This window comes from Aythya fuligula, chromosome Z (genome assembly GCF_009819795.1).
Source record: "Aythya fuligula isolate bAytFul2 chromosome Z, bAytFul2.pri, whole genome shotgun sequence".
In the NCBI taxonomy this organism is placed as follows: Eukaryota; Metazoa; Chordata; class Aves; order Anseriformes; family Anatidae; genus Aythya; species Aythya fuligula.
The window spans coordinates 19340620-19364473 of record NC_045593.1 but is presented as its reverse complement, the minus strand read 5'-3'; the positions used below and the strand labels follow the sequence as shown (position 1 = coordinate 19364473).

The window sequence follows — 23854 nt, the reverse complement described above, 5'->3', positions numbered from 1 at the left end:
CAGAATTCGGCAGTCCTGTACTTCCACCAGAAACCACAACAGGGATGTTCTGACTTTCCTCTGTGAATGCTGGAGATGTTGATCCAACATAGCTCATACAGGAGGCAATGGTCTTTATCGGTTGCTTGCAGAGGTCTGAAGAAAATACTTGAACACGTACTTGACTTCCCTGTGATTTAAGCATATGCTGAAAAATTTATGCAATTGCAACCAGGTTGTTTACATGCTGTTTTGCTGAAGTGATCAATAGAAGGTTTTAGTCCAAGAACTGATTCATTCCATCTGTTCTCGTGCTGTTCTTAGCCTACCATTGTCACTAATTCAAACTTCTGCAGCAATGTTTGTAAGACCACACTCTGAGGCTCTTTAGTGTTGATTTGCCTTCCCTGCTAAAATCTCATAAAGCAAATAAGATTAAGTGCTCTTGTTCATGGTTTAAACTAGCATAATTAAATTCACATGCAGGAATATGTGTAGCATTTGCTGGTGATACAGGAATTAGCAGATTTTTAATCACTGTTTATTCATTCACTGCTTGCCATAGCTGCAGGAAAAGAAAAAAGAAAAAAGAAAAAAAAAAAAGAAGGAAAAGGAAAAAAAGGGGGAAGGAAGAGAGAAGGGAGAGGGGAGGGGAGGGGGAGGGGAGGGGGAGGGGAGGGGAGGGGAGGGGAGGGGAGGGGAGGGGAGGGGAGGGGAGGGGAGGGAAGGGAAGGGAAGGGAAGGGAAGGGAAGGGAAGGGAAGGGAAGGGAAGGGAAGGGAAGGGAAGGGAAGGGAAGGGAAGGGAAGGGAAGGGAAGGGAAGGGAAGGGAAGGGAAGGGAAGGGAAGGGAAGGGAAGGGAAGGGAAGGGAAGGGAAGGGAAGGGAAGGGAAGGGAAGGGAAGGGAAGGGAAGGGAAGGGAAGGGAAGGGAAGGGAAGGGAAGGGAAGGGAAGGGAAGGGAAGGGAAGGGAAGGGAAGGGAAGGGAAGGGAAGGGAAGGGAAGGGAAGGGAAGGGAAGGGAAGGGAAGGGAAGGGGAGGGGAGGGGAGGGGAGGGGAGGGGAGGGGAGGGGAGGGGAGGGGAGGGGAGGGGAGGGGAGGGGAGGGGAGGGGAGGGGAGGGGAGGGGAGGGGAGGGGAGGGGAGGGGAGGGGAGGGGAGGGGAGGGGAGGGGAGGGGAGGGGAGGGGAGGGGAGGGGAGGGGAGGGGAGGGGAGGGGAGGGGAGGGGAGGGGAGGGGAGGGGAGGGGAGGGAAGGGAAGGGAAGGGAAGGGAAGGGAAGGGAAGGGAAGGGAAGGGAAGGGAAGGGAAGGGAAGGGAAGGGAAGGGAAGGGAAGGGAAGGGAAGGGAAGGGAAGGGAAGGGAAGGGAAGGGAAGGGAAGGGAAGGGAAGGGAAGGGAAGGGAAGGGAAGGGAAGGGAAGGGAAGGGAAGGGAAGGGAAGGGAAGGGAAGGGAAGGGAAGGGAAGGGAAGGGAAGGGAAGGGAAGGGAAGGGAAGGGAAGGGAAGGGAAAGTTTTTCCATTAAAATCAATGGGTGAGTTACTCTGAGACAGACTACAAAAAAAAAAAAAAAAAAACCATACTGAGTAGGGAGAGACCTATATTGGAGAAACAAAGTATATTTCCTCAGGTGGCAGAAACAGCTAGGGTCACATATGAATGTCAGAACCACCAAGCAAGTATCTAGCCTAATGCATTTTACTTTTTTCTTTGACATACTGTAATTTCTTTTTCAGGGATGGCTGGAAGGCTGTGTAAGCCTGCTCAGAAACGGTGCTAAGCAGAACATACCTGATAAAAATGGAAGGTTGCCACTACATGCTGCTACTGCAGAGCCTGATGTGAGGTATGTCTCAGGCTCCACCAGCATTTGCTGGTTGAATCTCAACAGGTAGTCCCCAAAACCATCTACCCAGCCCAATGGGGAGCCCATCCCAGGCTGTCATAGGGGCGGAGAGCAGGAAAAGCATTGCCTAATGCTTCTATAACAGGGGTACATAGTCAAGCAAGGTGAGGAGACTGATACAAAATAACAACAGCAGGAGAAAAAAAAATGGAGAAAAAGTAGTAAAATTGAAATATATGTATATAGTAAAGGTTGAAACTCTAGTTTCTCTTGATCGTTCTGGCACCACTCCACAAGAAATGTTACAACCAGTTCTTTATTTCTGGGTTTCTCCTCCAAGTAACATGGGCCAGCATGAGAAAAGTTTTCCACATGACAATCTCTCTGAGAGCCCCTGCTGTGAAGGGGAAGCTGAGGTTTGGTGGAAAGTCTCGTTTTTAACTACTCCTACTGGTAAAAACTAAAGCATGCCTCTTGAGAGGAAGTTCCAACACAGGTCCTCTTTGTCTCATTCTAGCCTGTGATAATAGGAAGGTTTAACATATATTAAGTCTTGATTTGTACTTACTAATAAATTCACTTAAAAAAATAGGAAGTAAATCATGTTTGGAGGAACAGGAAGATATCAGAGACAGTTAAAACATTCAGTAGATGTTAAATATTCATGTGACTTTATCACTGAGGTTATGGATTTGTCATTGTCACCATAGCAGGCCTGCCCAGAGCTCTGTGCATTTCTGCTGATCTTGCTCTCTGGCCTTTTTTAATAGCTTACTTCATTTTCCACCTTCATCATTGCTTTTCATGCATCACTTGGAGAGAATAGTTTAAGGTTTCTGCAGCAGTATGAAAACATTATCATTAAACAAAGCTTCCACAGAAAGACAATGTTTGTACAACACTGCTCATGCTGCTACTTGAAAGGGAACAGTAATCTACTTTAACAGCAGCAGGCAGGGTTCCCTGAACATTTTTCTTATTCTCCATAGACAGAGGCAGACCTTTGCTCTAAACAGGAATTCATCAGCTGCTCTATTCTTTGTCCTCTGTCTCCTCCTGGCTGGAGTTGCCCCTTGCCCAGAAGACATGCCTGGAGCACTGTGCAGGGGCTTTTGCATCGTGCTCATTGTCACTCCTGAGTCTCATGTCATTATTAAAAAAGTATATGTAGCAGTGAGCTATGAAATGCTTTTTCAGCTGAGTTTAAAAGCTGGCAGTCCCCTGCTAAAACTCCATGTGCTGGAAACAGCACATGGACCACACAGAAAGCCGGAGACTGTGATCAGCCAGTTCATGTATTATTCCAATAATTGATTAATATGCTTCAATGCAGGTACCACAGAGCCTAAGAGACAAGGTGGAAAGGGAATTCATTCTGTCTTTAAGAATAGAAAAAAGAGAAATGTCAGTTGGGATGGCTGAATATCTGCACATGTGAGTGGTAGGATTGCTGTTGGTCTGAGCAAATAAGTAAGCCAAAGTTAGTTGAAAGAGGTTTTACACTCAAAGAACGATATGTCCTTCCCTACACTGTTTTCACTGATGATATGTGGAATTAAACTACAGAACCATGTAACAGATTATATAACAGTGTGATAAAGGAGTTTTAACAGCATATTATTGTTATCTCACGTTCTCTCAGCCCACCAGTACATTTTTACTCAGACTTGTCTTCAGATAGTGAATTTCTGAGATTCTGTTTTGAGTTAATGACCACAAAAAGTCTCTGGCCTATCAGTTTTTTAAAAAACTATCCACAACAATCCTAAATCATGATTTTCAGAGTTTCTATAGTATGACTTCACTATGCCATTGGCTGTGTGATTCAAAAAAGAGGTCTAACACTCCTTTCTTAAATGTGACTGCATACATATATAAATGGATATTAAGTCCTGACAAAGGACTGGGATCTGCCCAGTCTTCACCATTAAGGGATATTCTAGTTTATAAATAAATTTAAACTTCTTGCACCTGAAGATGGCATTACCAGACAGATAAGAGTTTCACAGGCGGAACTTGCCCTAAGCATTTGTAAATGTATTTTTTGTTGTTGTTTGTTTGTATTGTTTGGAATAATGGTTTTTGTGGTTTTTTTAATAATAAGAAAAGGAAAAAAAAAAATCACATGCAACACCCTCAACTAGATCTGATGAACACACCTGAACACAGTTCAATCTGGAAAAGGTGCTGGAAGTTGTTGAAGATTGTCCTGACAAAAACCAGCAAAAGATTTTCACTCAGTCTCCTGGAAATCAATGCATGACTGCATGCATTTATCTGTGCACTATCTGTACATTTATCAGAGTTTCCACCTTAACTCTTCATTGTCTTTTAATCTCCTTGCAAAAGAGAATGTATTTTGAATTCCATGTTTTGAAGGTTTATTGCAAATTTACACCTTCAGAGTAAGCACAGTTTTGGATAGTGGTCTTACCTAAGGATCCACTAAGGTTATATCTTTCCTTTTCCTAGACTCAGAACAACAGTACATCCACATTAGCACCTATACTATTTGGCTTTCTTAGAGGCTCTGACTCATTTGCATGGTCCTCTACATGATCCAAACACTTATCATCCTACTATGAAACATAATTTATTTCAGAAGATCTTCACAGGATATAAGGCCATAAGGAAAGGAATAGTAAAAACTGTGCAGTGCTAAAAACATTATTGCTGTTGAATATTGCACGTGACTTTTTTATTGTAACTGTTCCCACCACCAGAGGGGAGTGTTTGTAGTCTGATATTCAATAAGAAGGTGAACCGAAGCATTACTGTGTTTTATACCATAACAATGGCTCTGTCCCAGCAGAAAAACTGTAAGGCCTTGCCAAATGCTATTGGTTTAGGTGTGTATAAACATACAGTATATATGCAGGTACGCACACACAAACACATACACAATATCACATTACTCTGAGAGTTACAGAGCATTAAAAATCATTTTAGAAACAGGTCATTAATAGTTCTGTTTGTTTAAAACTTTATGAAATAGAATGATGAGGTATTGCTGCCCAAAACTGCACACATGTATAGGATTACATATTCTGATTCTACCCCAGCAATCAACATAAGAATTCTTCCTAGTGGGTCTGCTTTTGATTCACAAAGTTCTGACAACAAGCCATAACGTCTCATTTGCTTGTCTAATACGACAAAGTGCAGGCCTAAGATTCTGACCTGTGCCCGTTACTAATACTGATTTGTCTTGAAATTGCATGCCTTTTTTTCTCAAAAGATGTCAAATTTTCAGGTTTAGTCAGGAGCACAGCACACTGATTATGTCATTGCTTCCACAGGCTCCTGAACGTGCTTCTGCAGCAGTCAAATCTTAGTGAAATTAATCATCAGGACAATGAGGTGAGTGAGCTTGTGCTGTAAGTCACTGTCCTAGGCTCTGGGATCATACAGTTCATGCTGTTCAGAAAGAGTCCACTGAACTATCAATTTTATGGTAAGACAATGCACAAGTCAGATATTTCTGTAATGTTGTTGCTGAACTCTGAAGCCCTATCACGTTTTTCCCACAATGATGCACCTTTACACTAATAACACTTCTCCATATACTGCCAGCTCTGAGGTATCTTCAGACAGTCTCTTAACTCACTTGCTAAGACATAAATTGCTTTTGATCCTTTTTAAGTTGGACCCTGGATTAAATCTTCACCTTTTCCAAACGTCCTATCGTTAAAGAGCTAACTGTTCACAGAAAAAATAACAGAAACCTGGTATTGCACAGAACAAGCATGGAAGAACAAAAATTTATGCTAGGTTACTCTGATCCTTAAAGAATTTGGCCCTGCATGTACACATACAGTGTACACAGGAGAGTGTCAGCTTCCCAAATGTGTTCTCCAGATAAAGAAGCCAAGGCACGAGAAAGACTCTGGACATCTTTTCCTGTGTTTGTCTTCGCTCTAGCAATTGCTCAAGGGTGTTTCTCTTCTCCATGGTGCCAGAACCATCACAGGGCTGCTAATTTTCTCTCTTCCCATGAGTTTTCCTTATCTACTGGATGGTTTGCAGACCCCACTTACAACAGCCTAAACCAGACATATGGTTTGTCTTGGCATAGAGTTATGTTGCTAATGAGTTGCATGTAACCATGAATGACAATTTCAAGCCATAATGGTTTGCTGTAATGCATCACTGAATGCAAATTGGAACTTTTAGTCTAGGTCATTTGGCATGGGAATGCTATTTGTTCAAATGTCACTGCTAAACCCTGAATATTAATGTTTTCTTAAAAGTGTGGAACCTCACAAATTATTTCTGCTAATGAAGCTGTTCTCCTGGCATAAGTAAAACACTTCAGTTTTCCCATCTACACTTGAGAAAAACACACTGATCAATGCATGAACACACAAACGGTAAAAAATACATCTGGAGGTTTCATAGTTTCCACAACTGAGGCTTTCTGTGGGTTTCTTGTGAAGCTTTGTGAGACAACAATGGGAAGAAACATTCCCTGAAAAAGCCTAGAATCTGAGCAAAAGCAGTATCACAATATATTTCCCAGGGGCAAACGCAGCCTGTGAATGCTATTTCAGGTCCCCTTTTACTGGATTGCACCCATCTATGCTCATGAAACTGCTGCCCAATCATCAATAGCCATTTGTTTTGGTTTGGTTTGCTTTTAGTATTTGGTTTTCTCCTTTTATGTCCCCTATTACTCTTTATTTTTAATAGATGTGCAACTGTTGGGCTTTCTTATTTTTAACATTACATTTTTTAGATCTTCAGAGCCCTACAGCTTTGACAGTTCTGATATCACCCTCATGCTTCCTCTCACAACCGCAGATGCCACTCAAGGGTGCTATCACCTTGCACAAAGCAGATGGGCATAAGCTGGATAGCCATCACCCACTGCAGCCTTCCCACACGTGTGAGGTGCTGTTCCGACCAGCTCAACTCTGTACTCTTTTGGGCACTCCAGAAGGACACGTGGAACACTAATTATTAGAAAAGAAAAAGAGACCAAAACAGGAAGCAGCCCTATGCTCTGTCTAAATTCTTGGTATACCTGCACCTTGAATGCCGGCTGCAAGAGTCATCTGAAAAAGCGTATACAACAACAGGAACAGAAAAGGACTACAACGATTATTTAGAATAGTTTCCTTTCATGGGTAGGTCAATAACCAGAACAAACTAACTACAATAGGATGTTCAGGATGGTAGCTACGTCAGAGGGATGGTATAATACAAGTTCATGACATCGTGAACAGCACAGAGAAGATGAGAATGACTGCTGTCTTTTACATCTAAAATAATGCAGGCACCCACAGAAATTATCAGGCAGCAGTGAATGTATATGAAGAAAATGAAAGGAAGCACTTTTTCACAGAATGAGTGGTTACCACATGGAGATCTGGATGGCACAAGAAGTCATTAGTGAGATTGTGTGACTGTATAACACTGAGCCTTACTTCTTATATTCTCTCGCTAAACATCTCCTACTGACCCTGGACTAGGAAGGTCTTTGGTTCCTACACACAGTTTTTACACTCTTACTTTACAGCTGGCTGCTTCTGGCTATGGCAAGAACAAGGAAAAACTTGTTTTTTTTTCAAGGATTTTGCCCTTTTGTCCATATCAACAGACTGAGAGCAGATGATGAGAAGCTGGCCTAGTACACTGTAGCTTCCCTTCTTCCAGTGACTTTTCCTGCTCTCCAGGGTTAGGTGTGAGGACCCATGTCCAGTCTGGAAACACTTCACTCAAACCTCACTTCAGAGCCTCACATTGGGTGTCTGTCAACAGTAATTGGTCCGAAACATCAAAATCTTGGTCCACCAGTATCAGTGGCAAAGCTCTCATTAATTTCAGTGGGTTTGGGATTTCATCCTCATTTTTGGTTTTACAAAACTTAACCCCTTATGACTAAGCTTTGTAAAACCAAGCTAAGACCAAAACTGCTCTTCTTCGTCTGTTGTATTTTGTCATCATCCATACTTAAGCCATGCAAGGACTTGAAAATATACCTGATAAATGAAAGCTGAGGGGTTCAAACTTTTACATAAAAAATACTGCTTACAACTTTCAGTATTATTTCACTGATAAGTTGTATGCTTGAATGTTTTATAGCTTGTGCTTTATCTGGGTTATTGCCAATTGGATTTATGGTGTTCCATGTCAAGTTTACATTTCTTTTCCACTCTACATTTTTTTTGGTTTTTAACATTTTAGAACCCAGAAAAGACCCTTAAAATACATTTTCAGTGTTAACAGGTAGTAAATGGCACCTCCACAAAGTAAAATGTTACCTCATCTGAACATTAGCAATTTTTAAAAAACATGCTGCTGTTGTAACTTCATGCAGAAAGTCTTTGATATTATGGGTTTAGAGTAAATTATAAGTGTGTTTAACAGTGTTGATGACAAGGTGAAATTACAGGCCATGAATTCTCTAATCTACTGAGACTGACTAGACACAGGTAAACTGGAATGAAAATGCAGGTAAATCAGTTAACATTTGCTTTGTTTTATTCCTAAACAGTTAATATGGGATGTTTATATTGTGTGTCTTTTTGTTGACATCACGGGGGCAGTTCCTTAGCTTGCTAAATAGTGTCAGCTAAAATTCTAGCTTATAATACTTATTTTGAATCAAAGATAAAACCTAAGATAAACATCACGTGGTGTCATGACAGAGCACCAGCCTAAAATAGTCCTTTCTCACTGAACATAAACTTAGCAGTGAGGAACCATTCCCCAGCTGTCATTTTTTTTTTGTGATGACCATGCATTTTTTAGATGGGCATGAAAGAAACATTCATATTTGTATTGATATTCTGTAATGACTCCAAAAAGATGATTGCTAGGTTCCCTCTTATAATTATTTCAGAAGTTGTAACTGATCTTTCCAAGTCAAGACAGAGTGGAAAGAGTCAGTCCAGCCAAAATGGTTTCAGAACTGTGTAGCTTATCTGTAGTTGAGAGAGACGTGAAGGGAGCTACCATGCATGACCATTATTTGCTCTCCGGGTTTGTGGCTTTCAGGGAATGACTTCACTCCACTGGGCTGCTTTCCACAACAGGCCCCAGCATGCGCAGACCCTGCTGCACAAGGGAGCAGACCTGACCCTGGTGGACAAAGACTTCAAAACCGCACTGCACTGGGCCGTTCAGGTGAGACACAGCTGCGGTTTCATCAGGCAGTTGCTTGAACTGAGCCGGCTATTGTGTTGTCCTAAATGAAATGAGGAAAAAGGATGCTAAGAATGTCCAGTAACACCCCCAGCATTTTGCCAGTGGCATGGGACAAGGATCTAAGACCTGCTCCAGAGAGCAAGGTGTGCTTCATGTAGAGTGAGCTCTGTTGCCCTGAACAGTTATCATTTATCTCACTGGGACTACAAGTGTGTTTCATGTGCTTAGATTTTTTCACTGAATCAGGTTCATAGAAATCTGCAGCTTAAATAGTCTTTCTAACAATCTTTGAGAATATAATAATGTAAATGCAATTTAAAATATCCTTTAAAATAAATAGTTGTGGAACAATTGGTAGAGGGGTTGAGCCCCTGCTTCTGTGGAAATTAAGGAGGATGGGGAGACAGACACATTTCCCACTGAGCTGTATCTCCCTATCTCACATGAAAAAGAAAAAAAAAAAAAAATCAAATTGCTAAAAATAATGTGGGAGATCATTGGAGAAGAAAAACACACAGGTAAATAAATGCATATGACATTTAACACTCTTACAAAATTGGTAATATGCTTATTAGCAAGTGGTGTAAAATAGTGTAGTTTAAAAAGTTATGCATAAACTTTACTGCAAAAACATCCCAGATGAAAGGATAGCAATCCTATAAACATGTTTGTACTTGCTCAATTGCCATAGCAAGTTCCAGTATCAGTGTTCAAAACACCTGCTCAACAGATAAGCAAAAATAGAACTTACATAAAAATCCAGTAACGTTTTCCTACAATGACTAAATATTTGCATCCTCACCTTTTGGTCCAAGTAAACTCATCTTAAAATATGTGCCAACAAAGAAATAAAAAATCTCTGAACTGCCACATGCTATAAATGAGTAAGGACATCTAGAAAGAATAATCTGTTTCCTTCAACCACAGCCTCCCACAGATGGTTCAGGCACAATAGGCTCAAATTTTGTTTTTCTGAAATTGAGTTATATTTTGGCCTCTGCAACTGGTGTTATTTCACCAATAGTTTCATTCTTTAATCCTGATCAGTCTGAACTTCAGTTACTTCCTTTACTCTTTTGTCTTCGGAAACTACAGGTACCTAGTCCGTTGTGTGTTTTTTCTAGGCTTGCTCCTCCCACTTTCTCTCATAAATGTGCAGAACAACTCTTAAGAAAGGGAGAAATTGCAGCTGCACAAAACCCACTTTGCCCCAGGTGGAGGTAAATCATAAATCACTCTTCTTTCTCTCTCTAAGCTGCTCCCAGAAGTAAGAGAAAATATGAGTAGGATGAGACCCTTTCTCTTCTTGACAGATTCCTGCTATGAAGCCTTATAAACTGCTTCCTTCATCCACATATTTCTCATAATATAGGTCAAGAAGGGCTAGTTCAAATACCAGAGCATGGAATAGATCTGCTAGCATTTCCCTTACTCAGGCTTGGCCAAGAAGAAATATTTTCAGCCACTGCTCTTTCTTGCTCTATTAGGCCCAAGAGAAATAGATACTGTGGACAGCCATGGCTTTGTCTGCTGTTACAGCTCTGCTGCATGTGATCATCATTCCCACGTACCAATTTTTAATATGCTCAGTGAATGTTTTCCCCTGGAGATCAAAAGATGAAGGCAGGGTTGTGCTCATTGAGAAGACCGTGTCAAGCAATGTTTAATAACCTCTTCCATAGCTACTGGAAAGGGGCTAATTTTCCTTTAAGAATTGCTTTTATATCTTCGGAGCACAAGAGACTCACAGAGCTCAAGCAGTAACAGCTGCAGGGGTTGTTTTTGTCTGAATAGGGCCTTGTGTTTAATTTAATTTTTAAAAAACTCAGTAAGGGGAAGACCAGGCATAACACAGAAACTTGTTTCAGAGACTGCAGAAAAGAAGGCAGTTTGTGCACACTGGACTGAAACTCAGAGCAGGACCACGTAAAAACCATCATCCACCACCAAAAATAGAATTCTCACATGTGTTCCATACAGAATAATTGCTCTATGCTGTCTGTTTCAAAGAACACATGTTTGGTGCTTGGTCTTCCACCAGACAGACGGGGTCTGTCGAGTCCCAGCCCTAAAGACACCTTGCCCACACCAAGATCTGCTGTACTGAGAAGCTCAACCTTCCTGCTACTCGAGTTCATGTCTTCAGTGCAAATGTGTCAGCATCAGTGTCGAAAACACAAATCATTTTGGTTCAAAGTGGGAATGCCTCACGTCAAATCTTTCACACATGCACTATTTTCAAGTCAGTACAGATAGGGCTATAGTAGGGGTGTCTTAGGAGGTGTTTCTCTCTTTTCATTCCAATCAGCAATAACTGCTGTAATCAGAAGGAAGCATACCATTATAAACAAAACCTGTTACCTTGATACTGGAATTAAGTTTAAAGCCTTTTTAAGAGTCCTAGATAATGATGTCATTGAAATCCTTGTAAAATACAGTATATGATATATTATTATACACTAGCATGCTCCATAGTACTACATCATAATGGTATTATTAGTACCCTAGAAACAGTACACTATTACCTTAGGAAGATTTATAGTCTCCCTGCATTGTCTTGCCACTTCCTATGGTTTTTACCAGAAGTTTCTTTGTCTCTTTCTTAATACTCTGGCTCCCAAAGTCATATGATTATGTAAAAATATCAGCTTTCATTTTAAGAATAAACAAACAATCAAACCAAGATTTCTAGTGATTGTTTCATGTAAAGTAAAAAACAAACAAACAAACAAAAAACTTATAAGATAAAAAGAAGCTATTGAATATAATATTCTGCCTTGTGGAGCTGCACTTCTGATTTTTTTATTTATGTTTTGACTTGCAGTGTTAATATTAAAAAAAAAAAAAAAAAATCTTGGGATATTTTTTTTTAGAAACAAATGAATTATTTAATTCCCTCCTTTCCTGAGAGCAGAAAGAAATACCTGTATAATTCACACACACTGTAAAAGAAAATCACAGACAATTATTTATTTGTGTTTGACTGGAAAGGCGTGGCAGCCTCTCTGTAATGTTTCGAAGGTGAGAGCACACTTGCATTTCAGGACATCTAGGAAATAACTAGCTACTCTGTTGCTGCAGGGGATAGCAAAAGACAAAACTAAACACCCAGCCCAGGGGCAGGAGGAAGGTCCCAGAGCAGGCAGTGGTGGCTGGGGCCAGGTCTGTCTCTAGGCATCATTCTGCACCCATCCTCTCTGCCCAGCACCCCAGTTTTTCTCCTGTGGGCTGGCTATAGTGGAAGGATTCAGAGAGAAACTTCTCAGGCCTCTTAAAAAGTAGTGAGTGTTTCTTCATGGCAGATGTGTTTGCTGCTGAAGTAGGCCAGAAAAGATGCATGAACTGAGCACCTTTCACAGTCTGGGAGGTTTCAGGCAGATTTCTTTTGTTGCAGATTTGGATGTGGTTTCTCTTTGTTTCATGCAGTTTTCTAGAGATAGCAATAAAAGGAGAGCAGCACTTTATTTTTTTTAAGTCACTAAGATTTAAAGACAATTTTCACTGCTAAGGAATGAATGAAAAAAACAGATTCACTATATTTTTTTTAACCATTACCTTAAGAAATCCCTTTCTTGTGCAAATATTTTCATATATTTACAAAAAAAGTAAAGCTGTTGCTTATGGAGGATGGGCCACTGCATAGCAGCAGGGCTCTATGGAGTGAGCTGTCAAGCTGCAAAATGAGGAAGAAAAGTGATTTCAAAAAGTTGGTTTTGAGTAAGAAACAAACATGCTCCAATACCATCAGGAGCTTTTAATTTGGAAGACTTAAAAAAATTTACAGTATGGCCAGCTGACTTCAGATGCCCAGGGACATTCCCTAGTGCTACTTAGATTTCTATTGCAGCTGTGACCTATTTTTCCACTTCCATTTATGACAGATTGTAAATTGAAGGCCCCTGTGACTTCTATGTGGTATAGAAGTGTACAATATTGATATACAAACTCATCAGTACAACCAGATTATCAGAAAAACTGCCTTTACCTAAAATAATTAATCGTTAAACAGTAAATTCTTCAACTACGAACACGCTGTTCACAATATAATTATTTGTGCCAATCAAATTTCTAAGGAAATCAATTGCAAAACTCCTGATGAGGCTAGCAGGATTTTTTTAGGGCAAAACCTGTAGGTAAGTGCAGGATAATTGCCAGACCTCTTCTTAGCACAGTCTGTGTATAACTCTGCAAGTGGTTGCCAGAACATGAGTAATGTGCACACACAACACCTTTTCAGTATCTATAAATGCTCTAATCTCCTATGCCTTACAAAAAGGCACTGGGAGACAAAGATATACATTTCTCTGGCAGCAGTAAGGAATAAATCCTTATGCTACTGCAGGGAAAAAAAAAAAAAAAAAAAAAAAAAAGACCCCTTTTTCAGAGCACATAAACAAACAGCTCATCCAGAGAAATCAGTCCTCACAACAATGTACTACCAGGGGAAAGCTGCCAAGTAACTTTAGTCATAGGCACGGTGCACAGTAAATCATACTCGGTTATTATGGAAGAGTCCAAGTGAAAATAAATTCTCAGAGAGACTTGGCTAGTATGTCGTTAAGGTTTGTGCTTGAGCAAAGAGAGGATGAGAGAGGCAGTGACATATGATAGCCACACAGGTAGGGCTCTGTGACTATCCTTGTCACTTGGTAGCTCTTTCCAACAGCCACCAAGGTTGCTGAGAGGATAAAAAATATGTTAGGAACACTTTGTCCCTTTGTTGTAGTAGAGGCAGTGCTCTAAGGACCACAGGACAAAGTATCCCGTACGACAAAAACACGTTTTCTTTCCAGAAGTACCACAAATTCAAGCCAAGCTGGGATGCTCCGAGTCGGCAAGAGACGCCGTCTCAGTGGGTGTCTGAGGCTGAAGCACTAGGGTTAGGAGAAGACAAATGAGCTTCTCTGTGAGCTGGCTGTGTCTCACCAATGTAACTACAACGGCGTCAGTAGAGTTGTTGTTAATTTATGTTGGTTTGCCATCAGAAACACACCCTGTGAAGTGCCTGGGCTGCTTCCAGGCAGCTCTTGGCAAAGTGTCACTGGCAGGAGGAAAGCTGACGATGGTATTACGGGTTGTTCCTTCCCTAAGCACAGGGCCCATTTGACCCTGTCCCCTGAGTGTAGAGAAACCACAGGGTGTTCCAAATTCTTGCACTGGTGCTCTACTGCCATCACAGCCACATGGCAGCCAGGGCATGGCAGCAGCAGACGCAGAGCGAACATGCTCCCATTCCTCAGGAGCTTTCACTCATCCAGGGTACAGAGGAGGGATGCTAGAAGTCCTTAACAATGAGAGAAAGTTCCCGTGAGCGCAAAACCCTTCAACCCAGCAACCCGAGCTGCCAGCTTTATGGAGGCTTCTCCCTGTAGTAGGAGCTGCAGCCTGTCTCTGCTCTTGAGTATGATATCTCCATGTTTAAAACATCAGGCACTGCATCTTACATCTAAAACAGAAAATTCCTTCACAGTGAAGGTCTTGCACTTATTCTAGGCTGAAATTCTGAACTTGTCTTGCAGTAGAGGTAATGACATAATACACTGCTGGCATTTGATTTCAGCAAGAACTGAATTTCTAAATCAAGAAGGAAAAAAATGTGGCTATGAAAGGGAAGAGGCATTTACTAATGTAATAACCTCAGCTGGAGTTAAAAAATAAAGCCATCCACAGGCAAACTACCTGTTCACATTTTTGCAATGGGTTGCTCAACAAATACTTGAAATGGCTCACATGCCTTCATTTCAGCAAAGGAGGAAATAAATTTCTTATTTTCTTCAAGGGCCCTCTTGGTGTTCTTACAGTCAATTTCATATTAAAATGCACAGTGTGTGCCTGTGAGGGATATGAGGACAAATAAAAGCATTGTGAAAACAGACAGCATTCTGTAACACACAACTCAAACAGCACCTCATGATGCACAAGGATGATTTCCAGGAGGAAGCCAGAAGTACTACTGGAAATTTTATGTAATCTAAAGTTTTTCTTTGGGAAAACAAGTTATCTCCCACAGCAGCTTGCTGCTGCAGACAGTAGTGAAATGATGGTTAGACATTCAGAGTCAGAGAAGAAAGACATCAAAGAGAAAGTCAAAGCTTTGGATTCACAAGTGTGGAATTCTGAAAGAAGGGAAGGTGGAAGAAGGTGAATCACAGGCAGCCCTAAAGGGAGATGCTAATGTTAAGAAGCAAGATAAGAGCTGCTAGTGGGGAATTTCTATCTAGCAAATATAGCTATAGGAAGGCTTTAAACTGCATACTACATTAAAAAAAAAAAAAAAAAAAAAAAAAAAAAAAAAAAAGCAGAAATATAAGCAAACTAATATAACCTAACCACATAATCTCCAGAGGCATTCAGGCATTCAGAAGAAAAACACTTGTCAGGGCTTCCTGAAAACAGTTAAGTGGTCCATAGCTTGTTCCTATCCCCTTCCCATCTGTACATTCCTGGTAGACACAAGCCAGCGTAGCACACTCCCTTCACATGATTATTCTCTTTTCGACATTGTAACATCTACTTCACCAGAGTATTCTGACAAAAGGAAAAAAATAACCCCCTATACAGCGCAGTGAACATGGAAAACATTGTATGATGTGTAACTGAAGACCTAGCAGAATAAAATGCAATGTTGTGGCACAATATTGTAGAAGTCACAATAAACTACACAAATAAAATTTTAGTTCTATACATCCATTGGGCATGCACAAGGTCCAGGTACAAGAAAAAAGGTTGTAGTGAAGATGATGATAAATTAAGCAGACACAGGTAAGGGAAAAAAATATCAAAACAAGAAAAACATCCCAAATATGTAGGATTCTCCTCGTGGTATTTGGTACAGTGGATATTTCTTGAAGAATTATTTTCTTGTTTTGAGAGCAGACATGCAACTGTCAGAAGCTGGACTTTATATTAACCAGCTTAAAGAATATGAGGTTTTAATCAAGTGAAAGTGATAGCTAGTGAACCTTACATTTGTGAATTTGTTGTTAACCACTGTCTGGATATGACACATGTTTCAGACAAAATCTTGCATAAAGTAGATTGAGAATTTGCTTTTCAAGGGCACTTGTATCAAAGCTTTAGGACATTTCTTCTTGATTAAGTTTTATTATGATGAGTGACCTAAGAAAGTTTTGTCAAGGGAATGAATAAGGGGTGGAAGCTGAAGGGTGTGAGATGGGACAAAACTGTTGGGATCCCCACAGAATGAGATAGAAACACAAAACCAAAAAATAACTATTAATCTCTGAGAACAATGCTGAAAAGGTTTTGAATTTAAAAAAAAAAAAAGGGGGGGGGGGAGGGGGGAGGAAGAACAAAAAAAAAAAAAAAAGGAAAGAAAAAAAAAGAAGAAGATGAAATGTAGAGATACACACAATAAGATTAAAAAAGCATGTAATTTTCCTATGGTAGATTTACCACTGAACATCCTAGTCTAACAACAGTACTGTGGGTTCATGGTAAATTTACCACAGGAAGATGACATTTTTGGTGACCTCAGCTTCAAGCTATCAATCCAAGAATAAGGGAAATGTAAGCATTTCACGAGAATTTTGTGTGCAATTTAAAAAAGCCAAGATAAATGTAAAGGTAAGAAGGCATTCCTGAAAAGAGAGAACTGGGAAACCACAGACCAGTTGGCCACAGATTTCTTTCAGAAGAACATTCAAAATATTTTAAATAGTCTTTGGTGACTTTGAACAAACAAACAAATAAAAACTTTACTGTAATTTTAAAACAGGATAGAAGCTTAACAGACATCTTCAAAACTATCATTGTTTCCTCAGATAAGACGCTATTGGATATGGCATCTTAGAATTCCAATAAATCAGTGTAATACCATCTGGTAAAAACAGACATTATTAGAAAAGGGCCAACAAGATAAAGTTCATCACATGGTATGGAAAGCTTGTTAAACAGGTGGTGAATAGAGTGATCATAAAAAGTCCAGTTCTTTGTCCCGTTCTACCTCAAGCAGTACATCACAATGAAGAAGTCCATAGGACAATTTGTATAAGCACAGCCTGCTATAATGGACTCAGAATTCAGTCCAAAAATAGTGTGTCCCAGTGGGGAAGAACATGACAGGGTAATACAATCAAAATCAGCATGGGGACTTATACCATACATTACATATTCCCCATGTGGCATGATCAGGACTGCTCAAATACACTTTGGATGTGGACACCTCATGGACAGTCCCACCAGAGCCTTCACAGAATCTCAGAATTATTTAAGTTGGAAGGGGCCTCTAGAGATTACCTGTTCCAACCCTTGCTCATGCAGGGAGACCCAGAGAAAGCTGCCCAGGACCATGTCCAGGTGGCTTTTGAAGATCTACAAGGAGACCCCACAACCCGTCTGGGCAACCTATGCCAGGGCTCCCTCACCCACACGGTAGAGAAGTGCTGCCTGATGTTTGGATGGAAACTCCTGTGTTCCAGTTTGTGCCCTCTGCTCCTTGTCCTGGCATTGGGCACCGCTGAAAAGAGCCTGGATCCATCCTCTTTGCACCCTCCCTTCAAGCATTTATAGACATTGATGAGATCCACCTGAGCCTCCTCTTCTCCAGGCTGAGCATCCCAGCTCTCTCAGCCTCTCCTTATAGGAGAGGTTCTTCAGTCCCTTCATCATCTTCATGGCCTCCGTTGGATCCTGTCCAGTATGTCCATGTCTCTCTTGTACTAGGGAGCCCAGAATTGGACACAGTCCTCCAGGTGTGGCCTCACCAGGGTTGAGCAGAGGGAAAGGATCACTTCTCTTGACCTACTGGTAATACTTGGCCTAATGCAGCCAAGGATGCCATTAGTTTTCTTAGTGTCGAAGGCACACTGCTGACTCATCTTCAACTTGGAGTCCACCAGGACTCCTAGGTTGTCTCTTTTGTGGAAACTTATCATAAGAATGTTTTTATTTGTTCCATAACAATGTGATGAAATGCAAAACATGTATTTAACCCAAAAGTAGAAGCAGATTAGAGGGGCACCAAGCATGATGGGACATGTGTTTGGTGGAACATGGCGAAATTCATAATGGTTTTGATAAATTGTAGGGATGAACTGAAATTAATAAAATAGTACCATGTACAGAACTGTGAAAAGTGAGAGATGTCTGCACAAAATGAAGAGTAGTAGACTAGTAGACTAGTGGGTTACGAAGTGACTAGGAGTTTAAATTGTGGTGTTAATGCAAAACAAACATCATTCTGGGATATATTAATAAAAGTGTGATACATGTGGGGTACAGGAAGTAGCAATTTCCTTCTTTATGGCAGAACTGAAGCCACAGCTGGATAACTATGTAATTTGGGGTGCCATGGTTGAAGACCACTGTAGACAAACTGGAAGGAGGCCAAAGGCAAATATGATAAGTGGGTTGAAAAACCTGACCCATGAAGAGAGGTTGAAATGGTTTGTTTAGTCTAGAAAATTGAATATTGGTGAGAGACAAAACAGTGTGTAAATATATAAAACGCCAGTAAGAACAGTAGAAAATTTCTTATACAAATTCTAAGAGTTATACGAGAATATTAAGGGACTGAAACTGTAGGTGCAGGATGTAGAATTGTGATTTAGCAAGACAGTGTGAGGTTAGAGGAATGGTAGCATCATTAGAGCATTAATGCTGAAATAGTAAGGTACTGCAGAATTACTTTAGTATAGAGAGCACTGACTTTTGGCACGGGAACTGGAGAACAGAAACAACTGTTATTCATGAGACCTACGTATACTTGAACATAAAAATCAACACTTTTTTCATCAGATATTCAGACAATGAAGAATTAATGACAATTTTAACATGCCTAGTCATAGAAAATAAACTTGTATGGCGTTAACATAAGTAGACTCTAAATTAAACAGGCAAATAAACAAAGTACATACAAAACAAAATTATTGATTTCAAAGGGACACATTTTGTTAAATTAATGGAATTCTTATCTGGACAGAGAAGCTCTGGGTCCTAACTATTCCAAAGCCACAGGATTTCTTCTATCCATACTGTGAAATAAGTCAGGAATCTGCATCCTAAAAGAGAAGGAAAAATGTGTAGAAGAGGCTTCACTTATAGCTGGATTAATAACCATCTTTCAAAGAAATATTTGGAAATAGTAGACATCTTAGAAAATAAAGGGAAAAAGTACTGAGAAGTTGTATCTCCAAGATCAAGAAGAGTAATAATTAATGCTGAACAGAGGCTGGAAGGAATGTACCTTCAGGGACAAGGCTTGAAATCTGTCTTGCTTAATACTTCATGATAACTTGGCACAAAATACAGGGGCTTTCTGGTGAAGTTTCCCCACAACAAAACAAACAAACAAACAAACAAAATAACAGCAGCAAAGCATTAACAGAAGAAAATGGGGATATCATACAGGGAAAGTGGGATCACCTTGAAATCTGAAATAATACCAATGGGACAGAACTGAATAGCATAGATCATTTAAGTACTGAACTTGGGTACTAATATAAACGTTCTTCATACAAACTAGAAACTCTGCGTTTGGAAATGACTAGGGAAGAGAAGTACGTAGACATAAAGGGTTACTCTAAAATGACTAGGAGCTTTTTCTAATGGGATACAGCTGTGAATAAGGCAAATGCTTTTCTGTGACATGCCAAAAGAGGCACTTCTAAGTGAAACAAGGAAGAGCTAGATCTAGTACAAAAACCTGGCAATAATATCTCTCAACAATATATCTCAACAATATTAGATACAATTTTATTCACCCCTTCCCAAGGATACACAACTGAAACATAAAAGAAAAGAGGCTAGTATGAGGTAAGAGAAAATAGAAAGTATATTTTACAAGGAAAATTGGAAAGATCTTGATTTATTAAAGCAGCGAGAGAATAGCTCAGAAGGGATATTATGGTTTTCTGTAAATACATCTGAGGAATAAATACCAGTTAGAGGAAAGAAGTATTTAATCTAAATAATAATGATGGCACAAAAATAAAGGGACATAGACCAACCATGAGTATGAATAGAAATTAGAGATACAGCCATTAAAGCAAACAAGTTCTTCAACTGCCATCCATAGGGAATAGTGGGGACAGAAAACTAATTGCTTTTAATGGACACATTACGCTCATGAAAGGGATGATATAACATAACAACAAGTGACTGCAGGGATTGAATGTAATGATCTAGAAAGACCTTTACAGCCTATTGCTTATATTGTTAAATATATATATATATATATGTATATATATATACACACTTTATATCGAAGATAGGATATAAAACGTTCGGTTTCCCTTGCAGGTTAGAAAACAATGTAAATTTTCTGTTAAGATACTGAAGCACTGGAGCAAACTTGCTAAGAAGCAGGTGGTTTCAAGAACCACTTGAGCAAATGTTTGGTATGGCTTTTCCGCGTATACTTGGACATGCTTACAGGCATGAGTTAGTCTTTTGAGGTCCCTTCCAATGTTAAATTTCTATGAAAAATATCAGCTCATATTGTTCCAGACTCTGCCTTAGCAAAACTTAGAAAAGCTATTTCTGAGAAAGCTATTGAGTAATTTACACTCTGTAACTTTTGGAGATGTTTGCAGTGGTACATTATTTATTATTTTTGCAGCTAGGAAATTCATAAAGTAAAAACCAATTCCCAGCAGGAGATTGGAAGCTTTTGGCTTTCACACCTGGGGAGGCTGGTATACACAAAACAGAATACTGTTATTGTATTTAGTCTTCTCTAGCAGATAAATTGCAGTTTGATGTAAGCTCCATGGTAAAATGCTTTTCTTCTCTGAACTTCCTCCCAGAGTGGCAACAGGATCCTCTGTTCCATCATCCTGGACCACTACCAGGGACCCTCAATAATCAACTACGATGATGAGAACGGCAAAACATGCATGCACATTGCTGCTGCAGCAGGCTACAGTGATATTATCAGCGAGCTGGCTAAAGTCCCAGAGTGCAACCTGCAGGCCCTTGATGTGGATGACAGGTAACCATGGAAACTCTGAAACTCAAATTGCTGCTTCCTTTCTATTAACCTGAGACTAGGTCTGTTTATTCTATAATCATGTTTCCTGTTTCACAGGCCATGGCCTAGTTAATGAACTGCACTTACAGAAAACTGTGTTTGCTCAGAAACCCGGCAAAGCACTCCTGCTCACATCTAGTATAATAACTGGCTACTAGGAATGTTATTTAACTTTGTGTTTCTGGTAGGAAATGATAAGACTATATGTGAAAGGACTTTGTCACTGCTTGACTTAACTTCTTTCAATCAAAATGGGCATTCTTCTCAAAACAATAGAACAGGATCCTACATCTTGAAGCTGTGATCCTGCTGCTATTTGCATACAAGACACAGCAACATTCCCTTGTTGCTGTTCAGATGCTAACACAGCATTCCTAAAAGGACCAGGGAGCCTTGGCCTTCTATTCTCACAAGGGAAATGAAATCACTGTATCATAAATTCTTGTATCACACCATATCCATGTCCCTTGGAATTTTGCTGCAAAGTTAATTAATGCAAATAGACCCAACTGCCCAGTCTGGGTTGATTATCCTGCTCAGTGGAGCAAAAGCCAAAGTTTTCTTGGCTTAGGTCTGCAGGTACTTAAAATAATAGCATTCTTCATGGAAAAATCCAATAAAATGGAACAGAAATAAAATCAACAGAGTTCTGGAGAAGTTTCTAAACATTGGGAAAGCATAGTAGAGAAGGCTCTGTTTCTGTGGAAAGAAGAGGGAAGGGAGGAGCTACTACAGTTAAGAGTTCAGTAAAGAAAGTACCTCCTATTACGTGTTCGTAGGTATTTCCATAGAAGGTATCACACTTGAAGAAGGGAAAAGATAAGCTGTTAAATATAAATACACAGTACTTTTCCATTCTATGTTGTTTCTGACTGCACCCATCTGTAATCACTGTGACTGCAAGAAAGGGCACAGAAAAGTCAATTTTACTCTTCTTGCACATTTTCCTTGTGGTGTTTTCTGTGCTTTCAGAGATTTCACAAGAGTGAAGTATTACAATTTTGAAAGTGGACAAAAGTTTAGAAAGATGAGCATCCACTGCCAATAAGAAAATCAGCTTGATTCTCCCTCTAAATTCAAGACAATTATACCTTCTCCAATCTGTGCCCACCAAGGAACACAAAAATTGGCAGAGACAATGACAGCCTGGTAGATGTGTCCAGTCCTTCTCCTTGTTTTGGAGAGGCTTCTTTTCCTATTGCCTTCATGCCAACCATGGCTAATTGTGTTTGCTGTAAAGATGAGAAGGGCTTGTCCCTCTGTGGTGGACACTACAAAGATTTTTTTTCAAATTCTGGTCTGAGAACTTCAGAAGTTTCTCCCACTCTACAGCTCCAGCAGTGGAAGTGATGTTATCATATAGCATGCATTGGCATCCTTCAGCACCATATCTATCTTTATTACAGCCAAATAGATGCACATAGACAGATGCTGGTCTATGGTTTTATTCCTACTGCTGGGAACTACATCAATGTGGGATAAATTGCTGAAGAATTCTGTAAAATGGATGTTGTGAATCTAGACAAGTAGCATAGGAGCACACCTCATTGTGTCACTAACAGTTTCCATAGCACAATTGTTAATTTATTTTAATGATGTTTTCCCATTTTCCCTAGGACGCCTTTGCACTGGGCTGCAGCAGCAGGGAAAGCTGACTGTGTGCAGACACTGCTAGAGCTGGGGATAGACAGCAGCCCTCGAGACATCAATGAAAACACTCCTCTGACATATGCAATGTACTGTGGTCACACAGCGTGCATCAAGCTGCTGTCTCAGGAGAGCAGGTAAAGGAAAAGTTCACACTTTGCTCATATTAGCACTGACTAGAAAATAAATTCATTACTTTCTGTATGCTGCTGAAGGGTTTGAGCCCTGTGTGATGGCTCAATTCATATGCAATACTGAACCCAAATTTTCCACAAAGATAGCAACGTTAGAATTAGTCATCTACTGAAGACTCATCACTGTGGTTACAGTGTTAGTCTGCCAGTTAGTGGAGGGTTCTGAACCAAGACAATGTGGGTATAGCTACTGCTCAGACACCTTTGTGCACAAAATCTATCCTACAGTCTTTAGATTTATCTTTCAGCCTTTAGTTATATGACCTCTGCTTTTTTGAAATCTCTGCACACTGGCTGTGTATTCATGTAATCAGACAGAGAGATAGATTGAAAGGAAAAAAAAAATAGTTTTGCCAGACAGATAGTAAAATAAAATTTAAATTTTCATGTTCAGGGTAAGGGCTTCGGATTACTTTCTTAGACTACTTCAGTTCTCTACTTCAATTATCTCTTCTTGTCCTGATTTTTTTTTCTGTTAAAAAAGATATAATTCTTTTACCATTGCTTATGATCTTCCTCTTTCTTCATATTTCTCAGGTTTCAGCAGCTGTCATTTAATTCATTTCAGTTCTTCAACTTTGGTAAACGAGCACACACTTACAAAGACATTTATCATCACATTTCTTTGTGCTTGCCCCTCCTTTCCAGTCAGCAGGCAGTGTTATTTCCTGTGTTATAAATGGTGAGACACGGGTAGTGTTACATCTCCTCCTACTACTACTGCGCTGCGCTCTGCCTGAGTAGGTCTGCAAAGCTGATTAGTCAAAATCTCATCTAAAAACCACTACAGCAACACCACTGTAGGTAATTATCTTGATAGGTCTTCTGAAACTGTGCCAGGCCTGTTCAATACACGGGTTGGTGACCTCCCAAAAAAAAAAAAAAAAAAAAAAGGCAAGCAAGGGCAAGGCAAGAAAAGGAAAGGAAAAGAAATGTGAAGTAGTGTCTTTTGTCTTTCTCACAGTGTTAGCAATGACTGTGCTGTTGGAAATATCATTTTCCTAATATGACATAATACAAAGACTACTTGGTTTTAAATATCCCTGTGTGT

The 23854-nt window shown here is 40.0% G+C and overlaps 1 protein-coding gene across 3 annotated transcripts in view; it reads left to right on the top strand.

Annotated features, from left to right (window-relative positions):
* The window catches only part of ANKRD55 (ankyrin repeat domain 55), a 50514-nt gene that overhangs the window by 12065 nt on the left and 14595 nt on the right, over positions 1-23854 (top strand). For all 3 annotated transcript variants that reach the window (XM_032205849.1, XM_032205848.1, XM_032205850.1), the window contains 5 exons: positions 1712-1821; positions 5121-5181; positions 8821-8949; positions 20739-20923; positions 22579-22746. In XM_032205849.1, the coding sequence (XP_032061740.1) occupies positions 1712-1821; positions 5121-5181; positions 8821-8949; positions 20739-20923; positions 22579-22746 (653 nt within the window). The remainder of the gene's footprint in view (positions 1-1711; positions 1822-5120; positions 5182-8820; positions 8950-20738; positions 20924-22578; positions 22747-23854) is intronic.